The following is a 21,234-nucleotide window of genomic DNA, read 5'->3' as shown; positions in this document are numbered from 1 at the left end:
TCTTTTCTCTCGCCTTGTTCTTTCTTTGCCCTCTGCAATTTACCTCTGCCTCACTGGTCACTCACTGGCAAGTGTTACAAGATAGTTTGTTAGTCAGTACAGGAAGCCACTTGAGGTACTTTGAATTTACTGGCATGGGAGGAGGAAAGAGGTATGACTGTCGAGAAACTTGAACTGAGAACAAGAATATTGAACTAGGTGAATAAATACCATTGCACCTGGTCTTTAATTAATAAAAGCCTAGTGCCTAGTAGTTAGATGGGTAGATACAAAGCACTAATAACCTATGGAATCCCAGAATGAATGACTTTACTAAGTCCCAACATGATGACTAACATAAAGGAAAACAACACTACAGGAAGAGGCAGTGAGAACCGTTTAGTCCAGAGGTAATGAAATCTCTTAAGAAGTGATAGTACCCAGCAGAAATGTAAGTATCTGTGCCTTTATCTTGGGCCCAGGATAGTGCCTGGAAGATAGGTACCAGGGGCTCCAGAACAAGAGCATGAGCTCAACAAACTGATAAGTAAATAAAAACACAGACACATCTTTATGAAACAGAACTCCTAGCTATTGGGCTATTTCATAAATGTATGGAATCATTTTAACAAAACACAAAAGCCTCAGGTTTGTCTGATACCCAGAGATACTAGAAGATGCCCCCAAAGCTCCATGATAGATTGAGTTACTAAGATTTTATGGAAAATGTTTACTCCCGTTTGCATTCAATATTTATTAGCTTACATGGGCCAAACACTTAATACCGAAAGATATGGGGGGGGGAAATCTTTGTTGTTACTTTGAACTCAGGGCCCCATTGGGTCTAGCAGACGAACCTACAGAAACTGACTTGATTTCTATTTCATCACTATAGGCATGGTCTGATTTGTGAGTCAATGCTGAAATTGAGGAGTGTCACAGTTTGGTTTCTATCTTCTCTGAAAACTATTTTTGAGTTATATGATACAGGTATTGGCTAGTCCAAGTTCATTGTCACCATGGTGAATTTTAGACTGTATGGGAGTAGACTACCCTATAGTTTTATATTATGCATAAGGGCTGTTATTAGTCCACAGAACTGTATTGACTGAGATCTCCTGTATAGTCAGGATGTGTGAGAAATCATCCGGAACATCTATGACCCAGGCCATTCTCATCACTTGCTCAGAATCCACACAGTCACTGTGCACACAGGCAAGAGCATTTACCTGCTTGGGAGCTGTTCAGGCCAGTTTCCCTGAGATCAGCACAATTGATATGCATCTGTACTTCTCATACAACATTAATTTCAAAAACATTTAACTTAAAATGGTTAGGATTATTTTTATGGGGGACAATTATCTGAGCCAAAACAAACTGTCATTTCTTTAATATGACAGAACGAGCACAGGATTGTAATTTATCCACACAGTGAAGGTTATCATTAAGTTGAAATGAAATACACATATAAATATATAAAATACAAATCACAAGCCTATAGAGTATATATATTTGGGGACAGGGTCATTTTTTTAAGATCTAAAATTGATCAAATTAAAGTAAGGCTTTACTTATCTATTTTTCTATCTATCTATCTATGATCTATCTACTATTTATTTATTTTATTTTTCAGAACAGCATTTCTCTGTGTAGCCTTGGCGGTCCCGCATTCCCTGTATAGACCAGGCTGGGATTGAACTCACAGAGATCACCCTGCCTCTGCCTCCCTGAGTGCTGTGATTACAGGTGTACTGATGCTCAATTTAAACTTCACTATCTTAACTTGTAATTTTAAAATTAGCCACAGTTTCTTAAAGTATTTTTCACAAATTGTGATAGTATACATTCCCTAAATCTTTGGAGGTATTAGACGGTCTCTGAAGCATTAGAAATTTCCCAGTAGCTTCACACCAAAACGGCACTTTGGTGTGTTTTTGTGTATGGGTACACTAGCAGATTTTGGCGACAGATAGAGTGGAAGACAGAGTAGCTCATGAGACATCAGAAGTGACTTGACAGCTGTGTTCTACATAGGAACATTTTCCATGTATTAAGGTATAACTGTTTGCGCCACTATATTTTCTGCAATGACCAGATAAAGAATTTTTTTGACTACACTGGTTCAGATATAATTAATTTTATGAGGTTCAATATGAACAAAATTACTGATAAAGTGCCATGAAGCAACTTGAAATTCCTAATTTTGAATTAGATTTTCCTCGAATGCCCACCAAGCATTCTTTTGTGTCAGGCACTGTGTTAAACTCTGAGACTAAAGATGAATCTGTGGAGTCACAGATTTCGAGATAGAAAAATAGAAAATAAGCAAATATCAGTTTCTTTTTCTAACTTTCCTTTTCACCTCTCTCTGAGAAATAACAAAATATCAGGAAGACCAAGAATAAAATACATAAATATGTTTGATGATACATTAGTGGTTTCTACTAGCAGCCATGAATGAGGAAAGCACTATGTCTAAGAGACCATTGCCTAAAAAGTAAGTACTGGAGGTCCTTGGGGAATATCAAACTTTTCTTGATAAAACAAAGAAAGACGAGTTTGACAACCATAGAAACAAACAATGCACTTGTTTCAGTTCAAGCAGAATCGTCCTAACTTCATATGGTCCTGAGAACTTCTAAACACCACTTTTAAAATTCTTTACAGAGACTCTGTCTTATGCTGTTGGTGTTCAGGATGAGCCCAGAGTCATCCAATAAGAGCACAGAGTACAAATAGGGGAAACTCATATATGGCAGTCTTTGAAACACTTAAGTGATTCTTAAAATGCAGAGAATATCATGATTATGTTCAATATGACAAGTTTGAGAGTAATCTGATCTTTAAAAAATATTAGGATTTTTCACTTGTGGAAAGAAGCATTTCTCTTGAGTTCCTATGCCAGAAGAAATATATTTTAGTGGAGGACTTTTGTCATGACTTTTAAAGAACTTTGTATCATTCTTCAATTGTTATCTTAAAATTTCAACACCACATTAAATCAACTTTAACCATTTTCTGCTATATATTGTTCAAGTCACCTCACTTATCAAATCTGACCAATATCATACCCCTTGCTGTATAAATTGCAAGAACAGAAATCATTTCTACAAGATGGAACAAGAAAATTTCATTTATTGAGTAACTTTGTGTATCTATAGATCCTATCAGGCTTGTTTACAGATATGTAAGCATAGCATCTCTACCGAAGAAATGATTATACTTCTTAAGAGAGCCTATAATGTGGGCTTTACTCAAATCAGACTAGGACACAAAATTGAAAGCTAATTGATAGTGGGTTTCATAGCCAGATCCAAGAGTACTTTTTTTTGTGTAAAATCAAGTAATTTCAAATATTAGTGCAAGAAGTATCAGTACTATATTCATCTTTAGTGCATGCCACTATTAGAAGTCGTCATCCCCATGGTGATAATTTAGACCACTGTTAATCTTTCTCCCTGATCAATACTTGACCTTATCAAGTATAAGGTAAACAGGAACAGACATGCATTTATCCATAGCGAGGACTACAGAGATGATACATCCTTAAATATACAGAATGCCTTTCTTTCTAACATGACGAGAATGAAGGAGATGAATAAAAGAATCCCTAAGTAAGTAAGTAAGGCATTTTCCTTACCGGAATGAAAGCGTGTTGCATAGCTTCTTCGCATTGTTTTAAAGAAGCGATCGTATCCCACAGAAGCTGATAATTTTCAGCTCGGGAAACACTTGGCCGTTGCATATTGAAAGCTGGTAACATTCAAACTGAGCTCAAAGAACCCAGTTGAAGAAGGGAAAAAAAAAAAAAAAAAAACCCTGCAGATCTGTTACATAAACTTCTTAATTAGATCGGCTACACAAACTGCTATCTTAAGACTTAAAAAAAAAAAAAAAAAAGTTAATCAGAACATTTCTTTGGGGCGGGGGATAACTGGGCGTGACTTGAACAGAGACAGATGTTTTCATTGGGAAGTATTTTCATTCCCACACTTGTGAAAAGCGAAATGCAATCCCATCAGTGTTCCCCTATCTTCATATGGGTCTGGCAAAACCACACATACCATAAGTGTGTGGGGGGAAAGAAGTAGGAGGAAGAGAGTGGTGAAAAATACTTCTACCACAAGCTTTGGGTGGCAGGCCACAGAGGTAGAATCTGAGTGAAAACTAGTAAAATGGCAGCAAATGGACAATATACACACATTTATGTATGTAGCCAGGTACCAGTGCTTGTCTGCTAGGTGAGAGATACACACCCACTCACACTGTCTTTATCTCCAGCTCTTGTCTAAGTTAAGATATAGAAAGATATAATTCTTTTGCAGTGTATTATCACCTTACCACACCCCAAGTTGCTTATCTGATATTATCCCTTAAGATCTAGTCAGAAAGCTTATGATAATCAAATAAGGGCAGCTGAATATTTTAGAATTTAAAAGTATCTATTTAGAAGAACTTTGTGCTGCTTATGCATAGGGAGACAGTCATATTTACTTCTTGTTTTAGATAGCATTCACAGAGATAATGTAAGGAGAGCCAGGGCTTCCTGTATTCTTGGGACCTATGTATGGCTGGTCTGCACAGAGCTAGAATTTTTTAATTCCAAAGAAACATATCTGTGTACTTTAACAACAAATAACAGCCACTAAACACAATATGAATAGACTTTCAAGATATATTATAGTCCGATTTTCCTTCCCTAAAGACTGCAGCCTGCCACAGTCCCTACAGCCTTTAAGGGATCGCTGAGGTAGGGTGAAAGCATTCTGAAGGAAGTGCTGAGTTAGTTGTAGCAAGATGGGAAGGAACACAGATGCTCAAAGCCAGTTTCACAGCCAACAGTGACTATGTTTATTGACGCATTGTGAGAGGAGAGAGGCAAATGGAGAAAAATATATAACACAACAATTACACTGCACATTCAATTGACCTAAAAATCCCAAAGCATGGAAAGCAAGGTGTGAGTGTAGGAAGGAGCCAGATAGCACAAATGAAAGATTTCTGCTGTATTATTTTTGGAAGACCTGCATGATTTGGGTTACCTAGTTTTTCTGTCTTTGTACTCTGGTGATGGTGCATTTGTTCATAATAATGACCTTGTAGTATAAAAGTCCCCCAAACTGATACCTGGATTTTTCTTATCTCATTTACATTGTGGGTTCTTTAAACTTTTAAACTGAAGGAACTGGAGTTACAATTGACCTTTCAGGAATTTCTACCTGGGATAATTGGTAAGATTGTTTTCCTTAGTACCGCGAGTATACATCATAAGGCTATTGCCATCAGACAGGCTGCTTTTCAAAATCAATTCAGCCAACCTTTTCTTTTCCTCGTTGATGGCGTTCTGTTCAGCTCACACCCACAGTCCCTCCTCTGCCCTTATCCACTCCCATCTGCCCCAGTCACATGCTGCTGCTTCAAACACCATCGGCTGGTCAGCCCACAACTTCCCGAAAATATTCTCTCACTAGTAAGCCTTCTGAATTTCTCAGGAAGTGACTGGAACATAAATGCTTATGTTTTTAGAGCCATCTTCCAAAATCCTAACCTATCTTTTCTAATTTCCTTGAGCAAAACAGGACCATAATCTCAGAGTGCTCTTTCTGAATCCAATTCATGCCTTTTGCTAGACAGACCTTATCCATACATTGACCAGAAGCTACCAAAAAATGCTGTTTTTTCTTACTCTTTGAATACAAAATGTTAGAGAACTCAATCTACCTATAAAAAGTAAAGACAAAATGTTCTTCAAGTCTCTATTAACACAGGTATTCACTTTTTTTACATCCAAGTGAAGCATTTCCTGTGTGCAATGTTTTGTGATAACTATTTGAGCAACGGACATATAAAAATTTGCATCCATTCTTAAGGAATATTAAGTGCAATAGGAAAGATGAAAGATTGGTACAAACAAGAAGGCAAGCCTAAAATCTAAATGTTTGTAAAGGACAGGTATAAACTAAGCTCATCACAATGAAAACCCAAATAAAACATCTATGAGGAGATCAGGAGAGTCTCATGAACATCCTGCACCTAACTAGAGCTTGAAGTTGAGGAAGAAATAGAATATGCAAAGGCAGGTTGGTGAAAGAGACAACAGAAGGGTGAGAAATGGGGCAGAGTGAAAAGGGGACATTGATAATGTTCAGAAGGAATGTGACACCATGAAGAGAAAACCTGAACCAAGCCCTATAGGCATAACATTGAGATTGGACTATTATTAATTTTTTAAATTTACTTAATTAATTTATTCAGATTACATCTCAGTTGTTATCCCATCCCTTGTATTCATCCGTTCCTCCCTACCTCCTGCTTTTACCCTATTCCCCTCCCCTATGTCAGTGACCTAGGAGGACCTCATCTACCACTACATGATCATAGGCTATTAAGTCTCATCTTGGTAGCCTGTCTATCCTTTCTCTGAATGCCACCAGGCCTCCCCACCAAGGGAAGTGGTCAAATATGGGGCACCAGAGTTTGTGTCAGAGTCAGTTCCCACTCTCCACCTAGATGAGAGAAGCATGGGAGAATAGCAAAGTAGAAGGATCCAGAGGGTCCTAGAAACCTACAAGTAGAACATTATGATAGGCAGATTTGGGCCCAGGGGTCCCGCTCAAACTAAGGCACCAGCCAAGGACAACACAAGCAGTAAACTTTAAACCCCTACCCAGATCTAGCCAATGGACAGGACATTCTCCACAGTTGAGTGGAGAGTGGGGTATGACTTTCACACGAACTCTGGTGCCTCACATTTGACTATGTCCCATGGAGGGGGAGACCTGGTGGCACTCAGAGGAAGGATAGCAGGTTACCAAGAAGAGACTTGATATCCTATGAGCATATACAGGGGGAGGAAATCCCCCTCAGGCACAGTCATAGGGGAGGGGAATAAGGGGAAAATGAGAGGGAGGGAAGAATGGGAGGATACAAGAGATGGGATAACCATTGAGATGTAACAAGAATAAATTAATAAAAAATTAAAAAAATTGTCTTTATTTGTGAGAAATACACACACACACACACACACACACACACACACACATTATTTCTAAAGATGATCATGTCTAGCTCCATTTCTCTCTTCCAACCCCCATGATACCTCCTGAAAGGCATCCTCCTCTGAAACGCGGGTCTCTGTTTTTAAATAGCCCACTAAGCCCAGTTAGTGCTGCCCAGTGTATCACATACAAAAAGATGTGCACTTAAGTACTTTCTGCTTGTATGTGGTTTCCCTATGATTGCATGACAATCATACGCATAGTAAAACTGAAGTAATGGAGCCTAGATTAATTCTTTCAACCAAAATAACCCAAACCAGGACCAACTGTCTGAATGACAAGATTTCAATGATGGACATAAAACGGCAAATAATAATGAACTCCAAGAGAAAGAAAGAAGGTGCCACTTCTTCAACCTCCTCCTACAGATGAAACTTGCACACATCATAGAGGGAAAGGTGGGTGTAGCCCAGTGTACTTATATTTTTAAAAAGTGGATTTTAAAAAGAGGAAAAGCAGAAAGGAAAAGTGGAGAAGTAAATTATTATAGTCACAGATACCAGTACTTTCTCTGAATAACTAAAGTAGACTGAAAACCTGGAATACCTAGAGAAAACCTATCATACATGTGAGCGAATGCAGCTCAATATGATACATACAATAGCCTTTGCTATTCTTGTCAAATTCTGTTATTCACACATTCTTTTCAAATACGGTGTATTATTTTCCAAGAGTGGATATATTATGGAAAATGTTTCTCATGATGTGTGTGTGTGTGTGTGTGTGTGTGTGTGTGTGTGTGTGTGTGTGTCCATATACTAGAGACTGAGACTGAATCTAGGGACTTTCTAATGCCACATCAGTACTATACCATTAAGTAATAGCCCAGTTTTAAAGAATAAATTTCAAGAGTTTATTACTGTAATGGTGCAATAGATTGAAAATTAACTCATAGACCGAACACAATCCCAACCTAAATCCCAGAAGTAACAAGAAACCTTTAAAAAGGAAAATGAAAACCAGAGGAATAAAAACCAATACCATTATCTTGATATGTAGATATATAGACGGCAGATCTTCAACAAAGGCACAGGACCATTCAATGGAGAAAAGACAAACTTTTAAAAATAATGATATTTGAAATATTGGTGATCCAATATGCAAAATAACAAACTTTAATCTACATGTCTTCTTTCAAATGGATTATACATCTACATGCTAATTATAAATAAAGTGTCCAAAAGAAAATGTAAGGGAATATTGTCAGGACATGGATTAGGTATAATATCTAAAACACAATCCAAGAAGAAAGGAAAAATTGATAATTGAAAGTTACTGTTACTAAAAACAGTGTTAAAGAAATATACTATGGATCTAAAACAACAACAACAAAAAATATAATGATATAATAACTCTCTAATGGCATTCCGCTCTACTTATAGATCAGTGCCCTGATCAGCCGTCATCAGTTACTCTTTCTCCTGCTACAGATGGGAAGTAATACAGACTCATAGCCAGACAGAGCTGCAGAGAGTGAGAGACCTTGGAACACTCAGCCCTAATAGGATGTCTCTATCAAATCCCTTTCCTCAGAGCTTATGAAACCCCACAGAAGAGAAGGCAGGCAGCACGAAGGTAAGAGCCAGAGAAGATAAAGGCCACCAAGAACACAAAACCCCTGAATTCAACATGATCAAAGCTCATGTGAGCTCACAGAAACTGAAGCTGCATGGACAGGCCATTCATGAATCTGCATGAGTCCTCAGCATATAAACTATGGCTTCAGGTTTAGTGTTTTCATGGGATTTGTGAGTGTGCAAATGAGTGGATTCATGTGCCTTCTCTTGGGTTCTTTTTCTTTTTGAAAAAGAAATCTTGTCCAACTTATATGTAATGGTTTTGTTTTATCATATTATATTTTATTTAGTTGAACTTTATTATTATCTCTTAGAAGTCTCCTCTTTTCTAATGGAAGACAGAAAGGGAGGAGATCTGGATGGAAGAGGAGGTGTGGACAGATTAGGAGGAGTAGAGGGAGAGGAAAATGTAATCAGGCTATATTATGTGAGAGAAGAATAGATTTCAATAAAAAGGGGAAAAGGAAAGAAACAGGCAAGCAACTGGGTGCAAGAAAGTACTTGGAGTCATATATTTGATGATGGACGTATCTATAATGTAGACAGAGAAACTCAAAATGTAAATTCTGAATAAAAAGGAAATAGTAAAATCAAAATGAGAAGCTCTGAGTAGATAATTCAACCCTGTAGATATACAATCATCATGTAAGCATGGGAGGGTGATGAAGAAAATGAGTTATTACGCAAAGCGTAATTGAACCCATGGTCAAGTATTGTGACGCACCTAGTGAAATAACTACTAATGAAAGATGTAGAGTTTTGGAATTCTAATTACACTGTGCGACTGTATAATTGCACAAGCTCTCTAGAATAGCTGAGCGTTCATTGAGGACTTACATGTAACCCTACTCTGTAAGTTAAGCATTCTACTCTTTGAAAGCATTTATGCCAGACAAATAAACATGAGCCAGCCGAATGTTACAAATATTTATAGTTATTGTGGTTTTAACACCCATAAGATAAATAGTATCATTACAAGTTAGCAGACAAACATTTTGTGTCATACTCACACAGAATACTATCGTGCAACAAGAAGGACTGAACTACTGATAGATGTAACAAAATGGATATATTTCAAACTGATCAAATGGTGAACACTGAGTGAATCCTTTTATATAAAATTTTCAGGCAGGATGACAGAATAGAGAATAGTAGCCGCCTGGGCTGGGGTCAGAGGTGGTAGGAGAGGAAGCTGGATATAGGGGTTGGAAAGGTGAATACAGGAACTTCTAGGGGGGTGATGGGTAAGATCACTGTCTTGAATAAATGGCTGAATGTGTCAAAACTTATCAAGTTGTACCTTGCTGAAGTTATTTTTAAATTTTTCTTTAAATGTTCCTGGAACCATGAGAAAGACTCATACTCCTAATTTTTTATCCTAAGTGACAGGTTTTTAATCATACCATGTTATAATCTTATAATTTAAACTTTCTCTCTGGGAACTGTGGTTGGAGAGAGATTTAGAGATCAATGGCCTTCCAGTAGAAGAAGAGCAGAGCGTCCAGACCAGCCTAGTCAGAAGGGCTGAGGGGCAAACTTTGAAACAAGGTGTGTCTCTCTTGGATCAATAGTTTTGCTTTTGGCACTCAGAGGAAGGATAGCAGGTTACAAAGAAGAGACTCAATACCCTAAGAGCATATATAGGGGGAGGAGGGCCCCCTCAGTCACAGTCATAGGGGAGGGGAGTAGGGGGGAAGCGGGAGGGAGGAATAGGAGGATACAAGGAGTGGGCTAACAGTTGAGATGTAATATGAATAAATTAATAAAATAAAATTTGAAAAAATAGTTTTCCTTTGACAATCTTTATTTATCTACACCATTAAAGGATCAGACCCCGCAAGGCCTCAAGCATCACGCAGTTGTAATATATAGCTATGTAAACACATTCTAACCTTCTGTAATCCCATTTTCCCCTTAACTAAGCACTTCTCAGTGGTCTTAATTTCCAAAAGGCTATGTACTGCAATATGGAATTCTGAATGACACAGAAGCTAGGACTCTCTCTCCAGGAAGAAAGGCTTGAAGCTACCAACTTAAAATTTCTGGTTGTTCTGTATTACTATCTGAACCAATGTGAGTGTAATAGTGACATTATTAATGGTACTAAAATGACAAAGATACAGCCTGTAATTTTCTCTCTGAAAACTACCTCCTACTATACCCCCATTCCTAATATACATGAGGAGAAACGGGCTCACAGATGGTAAGGTAACCTGATTCTCTACCTGTGAGTTATGTGAACTAGACGCTGTTATCACTCTGGAGCTCTTGCTTCACAGAAATATTGAGGGTTAAATGAGTTACACTTGCAAATCTGCAGCAGCCCTGGTATACAGCAAGTGCTGCTGATGTCTATGAAACTACTTTATTTAATTTAGTAAACAATAATTCTGTGATTAAGGATACTTATATATATATATATATATATATATATATATATATATATATATATATATATATATATATATGACCAATGATAGGTAATTATTCTGAATATTATTGGTTCATCTTTCTTAAGTGCTTAGCTCAGAGAGCAGAATGCCCCATGTAGGGAGCTCTAGTACAGTGCCTGAGAATATATAAGGAATTTGATGGATTGTTACTATTAGTTGGACCATGTTTTAATATATTCACCAGGATCTTATATATTTAAAACAGTCTACTGTATATTTGGCCATTATTATATTTATTTAAAAGACTGACATCTAAGCTACTTTCTCCAGTTTAAAAGAGTGACCCCCCACATTTTGATGATGTTAGGTGTTCATGAATGTACTAGGGTAAAATGGTAGGTGAACTTAAGACACACACAGAAATACACACACACACACACACATATAGTTTCTCTATAAATGGGTAACAACATCCCTCCTAAGACACTAACCAGGATCCAGGATGGGTTACTTTTGTGGAGTTGTTGGCCAGTGAATACTATAAGTCATTGCAAGTGGTATTGATTACCCTCTATAACTTAATGAAAAAAAAAAAAACCAAACATTGTTAAGAATAAGTCATGGAGTATGGAGAAATCAAACAAGACACATTGTCTCTACTGGTTTGCTTTTGAAGGGCTAGAAGGCACTATTCACATTATTGGAGAAGAAAAAGTAAAAAGTCAGGATCAGTCTCACCAACCTATGAACCCTATCAGCTATGGTAATGACTGGCCTGACAAGCATGCCCACTGGTACAAGGATGGCAAGAACATCATGGGTGCAAAACAACTGCCTTCTGATTGGCTTTTTGTTCTGCTCCACAAGATGAAACTTGTACCTGGCACCATTATCAGGTCAAGAAGAAGGGACTAAACAATTCTTCATAGCACCTTGGGGAGAGCCTAATAGTATCATTTTGCTAAATGGACACAGAATTAACTTGACTCCTAATACCTTACTGTTTTACCTATAGAAAAATGGGTCTCTCAACTCTCATCACAGATGTTTGGATTTGCACTTGATGGTGAGTAACAGAGACCCACAGCTGGCCAAGGTTTAGAGAATAAAAGACTGAGGGATGCGCAGCCCTAAGTGGAACATCTGTATCACACAGCACGTCCCGAAAGACTCAGAGTAGAAAATGTAGGAGCCAGAGGTAGTGAAAAACTACAAGATGACAGTGTCACCTGGACACAACAGCTTCACATAGGTATGCACAGCAGTTGTGACAGCATGCACAAAAGATTTGTGACGCCGAGCCAGACCAAACCCCAACAAAAAGGAAGAGAGATGGCATGAGGTCCACCCTGATCTGAGAAGCTAATGACAACTGATAACCTCAGGGAGAGGGAGAGTCAATTTTCTTTAAGACTGTGACCCCTGGTGGGTCTCCCACAGCCTTGTGGAGAGCTATATATGCGCCAGCTTTAAACAAGCCTAGATTGAACTTGATGGATGTTTAAGACAATGAAGACACAAAATACAAAGTTTGGTGGGCAGGAAATGGCGGTGAATTTGGGAGCAGTTGGGGGTAAAGGGTGAAGATGATCAAAATATGTTCTACAGAATTCTTTAAAAACTGATTTTTAAAAAAGTCCCTGAAAATGGCAAAAAAAAAAAAAAAAAAAAAAAAAATCCTATATTTGCAGCATATGTTGTGATTGGCAGTAATTTCTCCTCCCTGCTGCTTCTCTTCTCCAAAGTCACATTTATGGTCCCTTTGCTCATATTCTTGGCCTAGATTTTTTTCTTTTTATTTTGAACTGGATGTCTTGTGTGTGCTGGTCATCTCTAGTCAGATATCTCACACATCTCTCAGCCTTCACACTTCAAATGGAACCTTGATTTCTCCCACCCACCAGGTGTGTCCCTTCTTTATCTTCCCCATCTGGTAAACTCCAACTCCTTCCACTTAGTTGCTACAGTGAGGTTCCTTTCACTCTGAGTACTCATGTCCACTTCATCATGACTTTCTGTGCTTTGCATGGACTGAGTTTACCTGTACCCAATATCCTGTGTCAATTGCCCATCTGGGTATCGGCCCACAGGCCCATGCCAGTTCTTCAATAAGCAATAGGTTCTTACTATCTCATTACAGGGGTCAAGCAGGAATAATTGCTCTAGTCTGTGTTCTTTTGGTGTCTCTGGGGCCTTTCAGAAGAGTGATCCTGGGAGGTACCCTGTGCCTGCTACTGAAATTTCCACTTAGTAACCCATGTCTGCTGGGGTTAGTACTGGTGTTAGTCATAAATACAGGGAGTTGAAAGTTCAAGTGAAACCAGCCGGCAAGGTTAAGGGAAATGAGGGTTTCAGGGTGGGTGTATGAAAACTAGGGATGCATGAAGTCTCCTGCTTTTGTTTTGTTTGTTTTTATTTAGGTTTTACTTCTGGCCTGCATGGTAGAAGGCTTGGAATTTATTAGATGGCAATACTATTCCTATGCCTAGCTGTGACAACAGATGTCACCAATTGTCAATAGACGTAGTGTCATATACAGTTGAGAACCATATTAGCTTTATATGACTTCCAAAACTCTGTTTTTTAATTTGGTGACTTTTACAAGGGAGATCTTAACATTATTTTTAAACTCCCAACTGTATTGCAGCAAACACAAAGTAACTACGTAGTTCATTTATCTTTTATTTCATATATATATATATATATATACATATATATATATATTTGTTAAAAATTCAAACACATACATTTTGTACATCTGTATCTATGCATGCACGCCTGCATATGTACATGTACTGATGAGTGCACCTATGTGTACACACGTGCACGTGCACATGCACACACCTCATATCTGGTATGAGGTACTCAATGAATACGCAAATGAATTTTATTATTACCTACACAGTCAGAATCAGAAATTCTATGGTTAAACTGAAATAAAAGACACATGACATGTAAGTAGCTAAGTGAAAAGCCCTGAATCACACACCCACTAAGCAAGGGTACGTACTGGCACTTGAGATACAACTCATCAGGGAAAAGCATATACTATTTTTGCATAGTAGCCAATTTTGGCTCTCAGCACCCATGTCAGGCAGCTCATAACTGCCCATAACTCCAGCTCCAGGAATCTGATGCCCTTTACTGCATCTGCACACACACACACACACACACACACACACACACACACACACACACACACAAACCAACACACAGCTACTCACATACACACATAATTTTAAACACGAAACTCATTTTTTAAATGGTAAATTTGATGGTTAGTTCTTATCAGTTTGAGACAGCTACAGTCCCCCAGAAGAGGGGACTTTATTTGAGGAACTGACTCTATCATATTGGCTTGAGATCATAGTTGTGGTGTATTTTCTATAATAACAGTGGTGACTGATATGGGAGGTCCCAGTCCATTGAGAGGGATGCCACCCCTTGACAGTATCCCCAGTTGTATACTAAAGTACTCTGGGTAATCTGAGGAAGCCACAGGAAGCAAACCAATAAGTCGTGCTCCTTTGCGGCGCCTGCTTCAGTCCATGTATCCAGTCCACTTCATCCCCGCCTCGGGTTTCCTCCATGATGGATCGTGACATGTAAGTCAAATAAACTTGTTCTTCATCAAGTTGGTTTGGATCAAATATTTTATCATAGTAAAAGAAAAGTAAACTAGGACAGTAAAGCTCAAATTTGAACCTTAGTTCTTTTCTGTGTGTATCATTTTACCATCATGACTCAGAGTTTTAGCCTTTTCAGAGTAGCTTGCTTCTCTTCTTTCCAAGATCTCAATTACACTTTGTTCTGACACTATAGAAATATACACCTAGCACTATTGCAGGGCTAATATCACCATGATACCCTATGAAGCTTTAGCCTAATGACTTTAAATTCTAATATCATATTAAATATGAGAGGCACAGTTAAAGTTTTGTGGGAAATAGAAAGAAAAGACTGCTTTTCAAAAGCTTAGTGAATATGCTTTCATGGTACTCTTAACCTTGTGGTCCGTTCTAGTAAGCAGCTTGAAGAAAGTAATGACACAATAGGCTAAGAGACTCTGGTCTTGATGAAGGCATCGAAGAAGTGCTAACAGGAACATGAAAGAACCTCTGAGGGTGGCTGATTAAAATTATCTTTTACTTCCATGCTGCCTAAGTATGGCCAAGCAGAAAACTCTATTAAAAACTTAAATTCTCTCAAATAGCAGCTGCAGCATGCCCAATACACTTTTTTTCTAAGATATTTATAAGGATCTGTAAGTTTCAGCTCCTCATGTTTTTCATATATATGAATATGTATTCCATATACGTGAAAATATGAGTATCTGACATGTATAGCACTTTATTTAATATCAATCCTAGTTTTATGATGAGGTACTTTATTTAATAGAGTAACTTCGCGGTGTCTATAGAGTTAAAAATCACAAAGCTAAAAGGTTGACAGGAAAGTCAACCAACCATGTACTAGGGACTAAGACAGCCAATGTGGTTTCTGAGTGAGGGTAAAGCATAGTGCTGAGGGGTGGAACTGACTCAAGGTGCTCCTGGGCCACAGAGAAGAGCCTTGCAGGTTGGTCCTGGGTTGCCTCCATCCACTCACCGGCTGGAATTGAAGCTCATCCTTTGCCTGAAGAATCACAGAGCTTATTTAAAAGTGTAAGATCCAGAGGTAGACTTTTTTTTTTTTGTCAACATTTTAGCTTTGTGATTTCTAACTTTATATTCACCATGGCGTTACTCTATAAAAGGTGCCTTGTCTTTCAACTAGTTGAAAATAGTATTGCCATCTAGCCTGGGGAAGAATTAAATGAATTGGTTCATATGCCTCACATAAAATAGGTCAACAATTGTAATCAATCTTTAGTGATTATTTCTCTTCTGAAAATACCCATAATTTTATGGACGTACCATTAATATCTGTCAATATGTCACATTTGCATCATCTTACTAGTTCATAGGCACCATTAACACCTAACCTATATGATTAATTAGAATGTGTTTATGGTTATGAGGTCAAGACAGGGCCTGGACTGGTTTCCTAACACTATATTAGGACTGTCGAATTTTCATTGACCCAGTTCTTGTCACAACTCTGAAGATACGTAACCCATTCACTCATCTAAATCAGTGGTTCTCAACCTTCCTAATGCTGTGACCCTTTAATACAATTCCTTATATTCAGGCGATTCTTAGCCATAAAATTATTTTTGTTGCTACTTCATAACTGTAATTGTGACACTGTTATGAATCATAATGTAAAAATCTGTGTTTTCCAATGGTCTTAGGGAATACCTGTGCGAGGGCTGTTTGACACATGAGTAGAGAATTGCTGCTCTAAATAACATATTTCCCCTGGGTAGTAGACACTAGTCTTAGCTACACCTCCAAGCTTCTGTGTACCTTTCCTATTTCTTCCACTTTTGTTTTTGTTTTTGTTTTTGTTTTTGTCTTGCTCCAATCTTCTTCCTTCCTCCAGATCTCTTATATTGTCTATTTTTCTTCCACACAGACATACAAACAGGAATATTTTTTTCATAGAATTCGTGTGAATGCAGCATTGATATTGACTGTAGGAGTTACATTTCTGAGATAAGATGACAGTCATCAGAGGAAAGATCAGAGCAGGGGATCCTAGGCAAGGCATGTATGCTGGGTGAAAAAGCAAAGCGATTGAGCTTGATATTTTTTTGAAATGTACTCTTTACAAAAATGGAAAGAGACAGTCCATGATTTGATTAAATCTACAAGCAATAAAACATCAATTAAGACAAAATAATGCCAAAGGAAGAATAGCCCCAAATCTCCATTCTATTAATTATTTACTTCATGAGTTTGAGGCAATTGATTACTATCACCAAGACTTTGGTTTTCTCATAAATTATGAGCGACAATTGCAAATCTTTTAGGATTGTTACAAAAATCAAAAGAATATTCACATATAATTTTGTTAGAAGATTAAAAATACTAAAATATAGATACTTTTGAGATACCATCAGTATATTATTAGAGTTATCAGAAAGGAAAAAAGGAAGGCTCCAAAGTAAAGATGATGCATTTCTTCATATGATTAAAAGCTATGAGAACAGACTATGTATAATGAAAATATGTTTTAAGAATAATTTGTTAAATGACTAGAAAAGTAAATACTATGACCACATGTAATTCATCTAGGCTTCATCGTAAGCCCTAGGTGATGTGGAACCATAAGGGTTTTATAATAGACAGTTACATCTAGAAATACAATTAAGACTGTTGTACTCATGAGTTTAGGAACTATCTGCCCTAAAATTAAACCATTTATAGAATGTCAATACATCAATTGGAAACTCCATGCCATGCTACATAGCATGTTTGAAATTACACTATGAGGCCAAGAAAGTGACATGGAAATTCTTCCAAAGTTGAAAGACTAGCATCACAGTCACAAATCATGCACTCCAGAAAACCAAGTGTTAGTAATGAGTTTACTGATGTGCAGTGGCATGGGTAAGAGTCAGCTAACCCAACGATCACAAATCTGTGCAATGCAGTGAAGCCTGAAGCTTTACAACACACAGAAACTTCAAAGAGTGTAAATGCAGAAGTGTAATATTTGTGTACTATGCACCAATGTCTTTTTAACCAGCAGTCAGTCTCTCTCTCTCTCTCTCTCTCTCTCTCTCTCTCTCTCTCTCTCTCTCTCTCTCTCTCTCTCTCTCTCTCTCTCTCTCATACACACACACACACACACACACACACACACACACACACACACACACACACATACACACACACATTCACCAAATTTCTAGTCTTTTGGAGTCTTTCTATTATTAAGGATTAATTTCATTTAAGAAAACATTTCAAGGGACACTAATTAAAAAGAAACTGTCTATTTTCCTGTATAATGAAAGGAAAACTGCTGTGATGAAGATTTTTTAATCATTATATCTAATTAAAAAGTTAATCCTTAAGCTTCTCATTTTTAAGTTCTTTAAAATGCAACAAAAAAAGTTCTCCTTTCAAAACTGGGAGACAAAAGCACAGCTATTAGGTCACACAGCTTCTATGGCAAAGCCACAAATGGAATTAAAGGATATTGGCTCTAGCTATTTTGAGGGAATTAGGAAAAATATAAAAACCTACCAAATTTTGGCCTTTTGCAACCTGTTTTTAATACAGTGAAAACAATTAAAGCTCTGCCAGTAGGGGATCAAAAAAAAAAAAAGTAATTGCAATCTTAACCTTTTATATATAGGGAAAAATAGTCTTTGCAGCCCAGAGGATTTGCAACACAACTCAACTCACTCTGCTGGAATGCATTAAAGCAATAATAGACCAGTGAAAGGCCTAGAAGAGGGTGCTGCTATATAGGTGAGCCAACAAGACCCAGAGTCATGAGCAACCCTTAAAATCTATTTTAATTTTATTTATGTGTACAAGCATGTGTAGCTCAGTGTATGTGGCATTCATGCAGTAGCCAGGAAGGCTAGAAGAGAGCCACCTCTGTCCCACAGGTGCAGTTCCAGTGCTTGTGAACTATACAGTGTGAGAGCTGGGAAACGAACTGGAGTCATCTGGAGAAGCAGCACATACTCCCAACCAGTAGTTATCTCTCCTGCTCCAGAGTAAGCCTTTTAAAACCACACTCCAAACCCTGAAGCCTGGGGGAGGAGGCACACTAGGATTACTAATCAAATACAGAGAGTGTCTACTGGGCCTTGCTGATTTACTTTGAGTGCAGGATTTACAGTTCCAATCCTCTAAGCTTCCAGTGAAGGATGAGTGGGTCCTCATTGACTTCGTCTACTTCTAGTTTATGTGTCAGGTATTTTGGAAGAAAGGGAGACAGTCAAAGATAGAACAGCTACATGATTTGCTGGATGGACAGGCCTCCGGGAGTGGCAACCAGAGCAATAACACAGTAGTGTGGATTTATAAGAGGTTTTCTGGTTTTCATTTACAGGGACGACTGGGAAGATTATTCCCAACAACTGTCTACTTACTGCCATGATAGTCAGTGTGGCTTCTCTTCAATTATGAAAATAACCCTCAGTAAAGCCTGAGTACTCACAGCTGCAAAACAAAAAATTTGGAGTAGATGTCAACTTAGATCATGACCTTCACTGAGAAAAGGGAATGAGATTCCTAAAGGAATATCATGTTAATTCCATAGAGAGATTTTTAAAAAAACATTTGCCAGGGAATGGAGGATAGGAGATTGATCAAACATCTATGGTCAATAGATAGCGGTTCCTTAGATTTCATGGTCATTCTCTGTAGTCTGACTTTATGGATTCTAACTGGATCTGTGATTGTCAATTTGAGTTAAGAAATGTCCAAGAAATGACACTGGGGGTGTGCCTATGAAGACACTTCCAAGAAGGGTTAACAGAAGGAAGAAGGACATCCCCAAATGTAGGCAGCACCATCCCATGAGCAGAGGTACTGGCCTTAATTACAAAGAAAAGGAGATTGCTTCTGCTGAGTGCTCCCACTTTCTTTTTGGCCCAGATGTGAGTAAACCCCCAAGCATTGGAGTTATGAACCCCTCCTGCTGCCACAGCTTCTGAACCATATTGAACCCTGCCAACAAACCTCAATCCAAAATAGACACCTCATTCATGAGCCTTCTCCTTGATAGGTAACTGGTCACCAGCAGTAAAGACACAGGCACCCACAGTGTAGTGAGAAGGGATGAGAAATGTGTGGTCCTTGCTTCGCTGTTGGTAATGGATGTGCAACCAGATGTAGCCTCTTGACTTTTCTGAGCCTTTATTTTCTTTAACGTAAAACAGAGATAACAGCCTATTATCACGTGGATGATCTTCTAAGGCTCAAATAAAAATATAGAAAGCTTTGGGAATATTTATTATATTTTTGTAAGAGGGAAATGGAATTCAGCATTTATTAACATCCATCGAGTAGCACCAAGTACAGCATAAGCGTCCTTATGTACTGGGTCTTTAATACACAGACCTCATAATATAGGCACATGCCCATTTAGTGGGGAAAGGGAGGAGCAGACCTCTTGAAATATATTTAGGACCTTCAACCTTGTTATTTGTAGGGATGAACTAAAATAAATTTTTTTCTATTTCCAAGGAGGGCACTCATCTTCTAGATAGCAGGAATTAGACTTTTGGTAGCACAGTGATTTAAAAAGTCAGATTTCAATGTGAATCAGCCATGCTTTGAAGTCTAATGCTACCATTTACTCTGTGTTGCCATGGTAATAGTAAATAGCTTAAATTATTTTACAGCATTTTTTTCTCATCTAGAATTAGGGAAGGATAACGATCATCTCATATATTTTATGACAATTTCTAGAAAAACATTTATATGTAGCACACAGCATATATGAAGCATAGTTTGCATTTGACAAGAATTGTTTTATAATTCCTTACAGTGTACTATTTAAGGATCTTATGATGTCTTACAATTTACTCTGAATAGTATAGGGAAAAAGCAAATATAGAGAAGATTACTGAACATTTGCTAAAAACAAATAAAGGATGGTTGGGTGAGATCAGGTATATAAAAATGAAAGAAATAAACTCAGAAACACACATTGTGAAAAGTTGTTTAGAGTGAGTGAGGTGCCCAGTTCCAAATGGTACCTCTACGATGCCCATTGCTATGCTAAGACTCAGAGGGCATCATGGAAGACAGAAGATGAACAGATCAGGGAATGACAACACTTGCTGCTAGTGTGGAGTAGACATGGCAGGACTGTTGTGCCTATGAAACATCTACAATGTGGCTACAGAAACAACACCTGCAGAACATCAACCTGCCAATGTGACCCTACTCCTAGATGAGGAGCTTAGAGAACCAATGACAGCATAGAGAGGGAAAAAATTAAATATCTTCAGGGAAAGTCCCCTGATAAATTATCTAATTTCAAAAGGTCATCCATAAATATAAATACATATGGACACTAAATGGCTATATGCAAATATACATATAAATATAAGGATAATAACTGTAGGAGAGATCATAAAATTGAGGAGTAGGAGGACAGGAAGAATTACACATGGAGGGAGAGGGGTAGAAATTATGTAAATATACAGTACTCATGTTGGAAATTCTCAAAAATATTTTAAATATTACACTTGAGTGAGGTCAAGGAATCAAAATGTAACATTGCCAGTAGAGACTTAAAAGAGTGATAAATATATTATTGACAGCTAATATACACTCTAACTTATTTCCAAATATTTCATATGATGGCATTTAT

The 21,234-nt window shown here is 37.8% G+C and overlaps 1 protein-coding gene across 21 annotated transcripts in view; it reads right to left on the bottom strand.

Moving 5' to 3' along the window:
* Window positions 1-21,234, bottom strand: part of Dlg2 (discs large MAGUK scaffold protein 2) — a 1,899,378-nt gene that overhangs the window by 698,256 nt on the left and 1,179,888 nt on the right. For 2 of the 21 annotated variants that reach the window (XM_051148932.1, XM_051148938.1), the window contains exon 1: window positions 3,620-3,784. The exons of 18 other annotated variants lie outside the window; for them this stretch is intronic. In XM_051148932.1, the coding sequence (XP_051004889.1) occupies window positions 3,620-3,742 (123 nt within the window). In that variant the 5' untranslated portion in view covers window positions 3,743-3,784. Of the gene's footprint in view, window positions 1-3,619; window positions 3,785-21,234 lie in introns of those variants that run through there. One more of the 21 variants, XM_051148936.1, reaches the window with a different exon arrangement.

This window comes from Acomys russatus, chromosome 7 (assembly GCF_903995435.1).
Source record: "Acomys russatus chromosome 7, mAcoRus1.1, whole genome shotgun sequence".
NCBI classification, from domain to species: domain Eukaryota; kingdom Metazoa; phylum Chordata; class Mammalia; order Rodentia; family Muridae; genus Acomys; species Acomys russatus.
The sequence above is the reverse complement of the archived record's forward strand: the minus strand, read 5'-3'. Positions and strand labels throughout refer to the sequence as shown.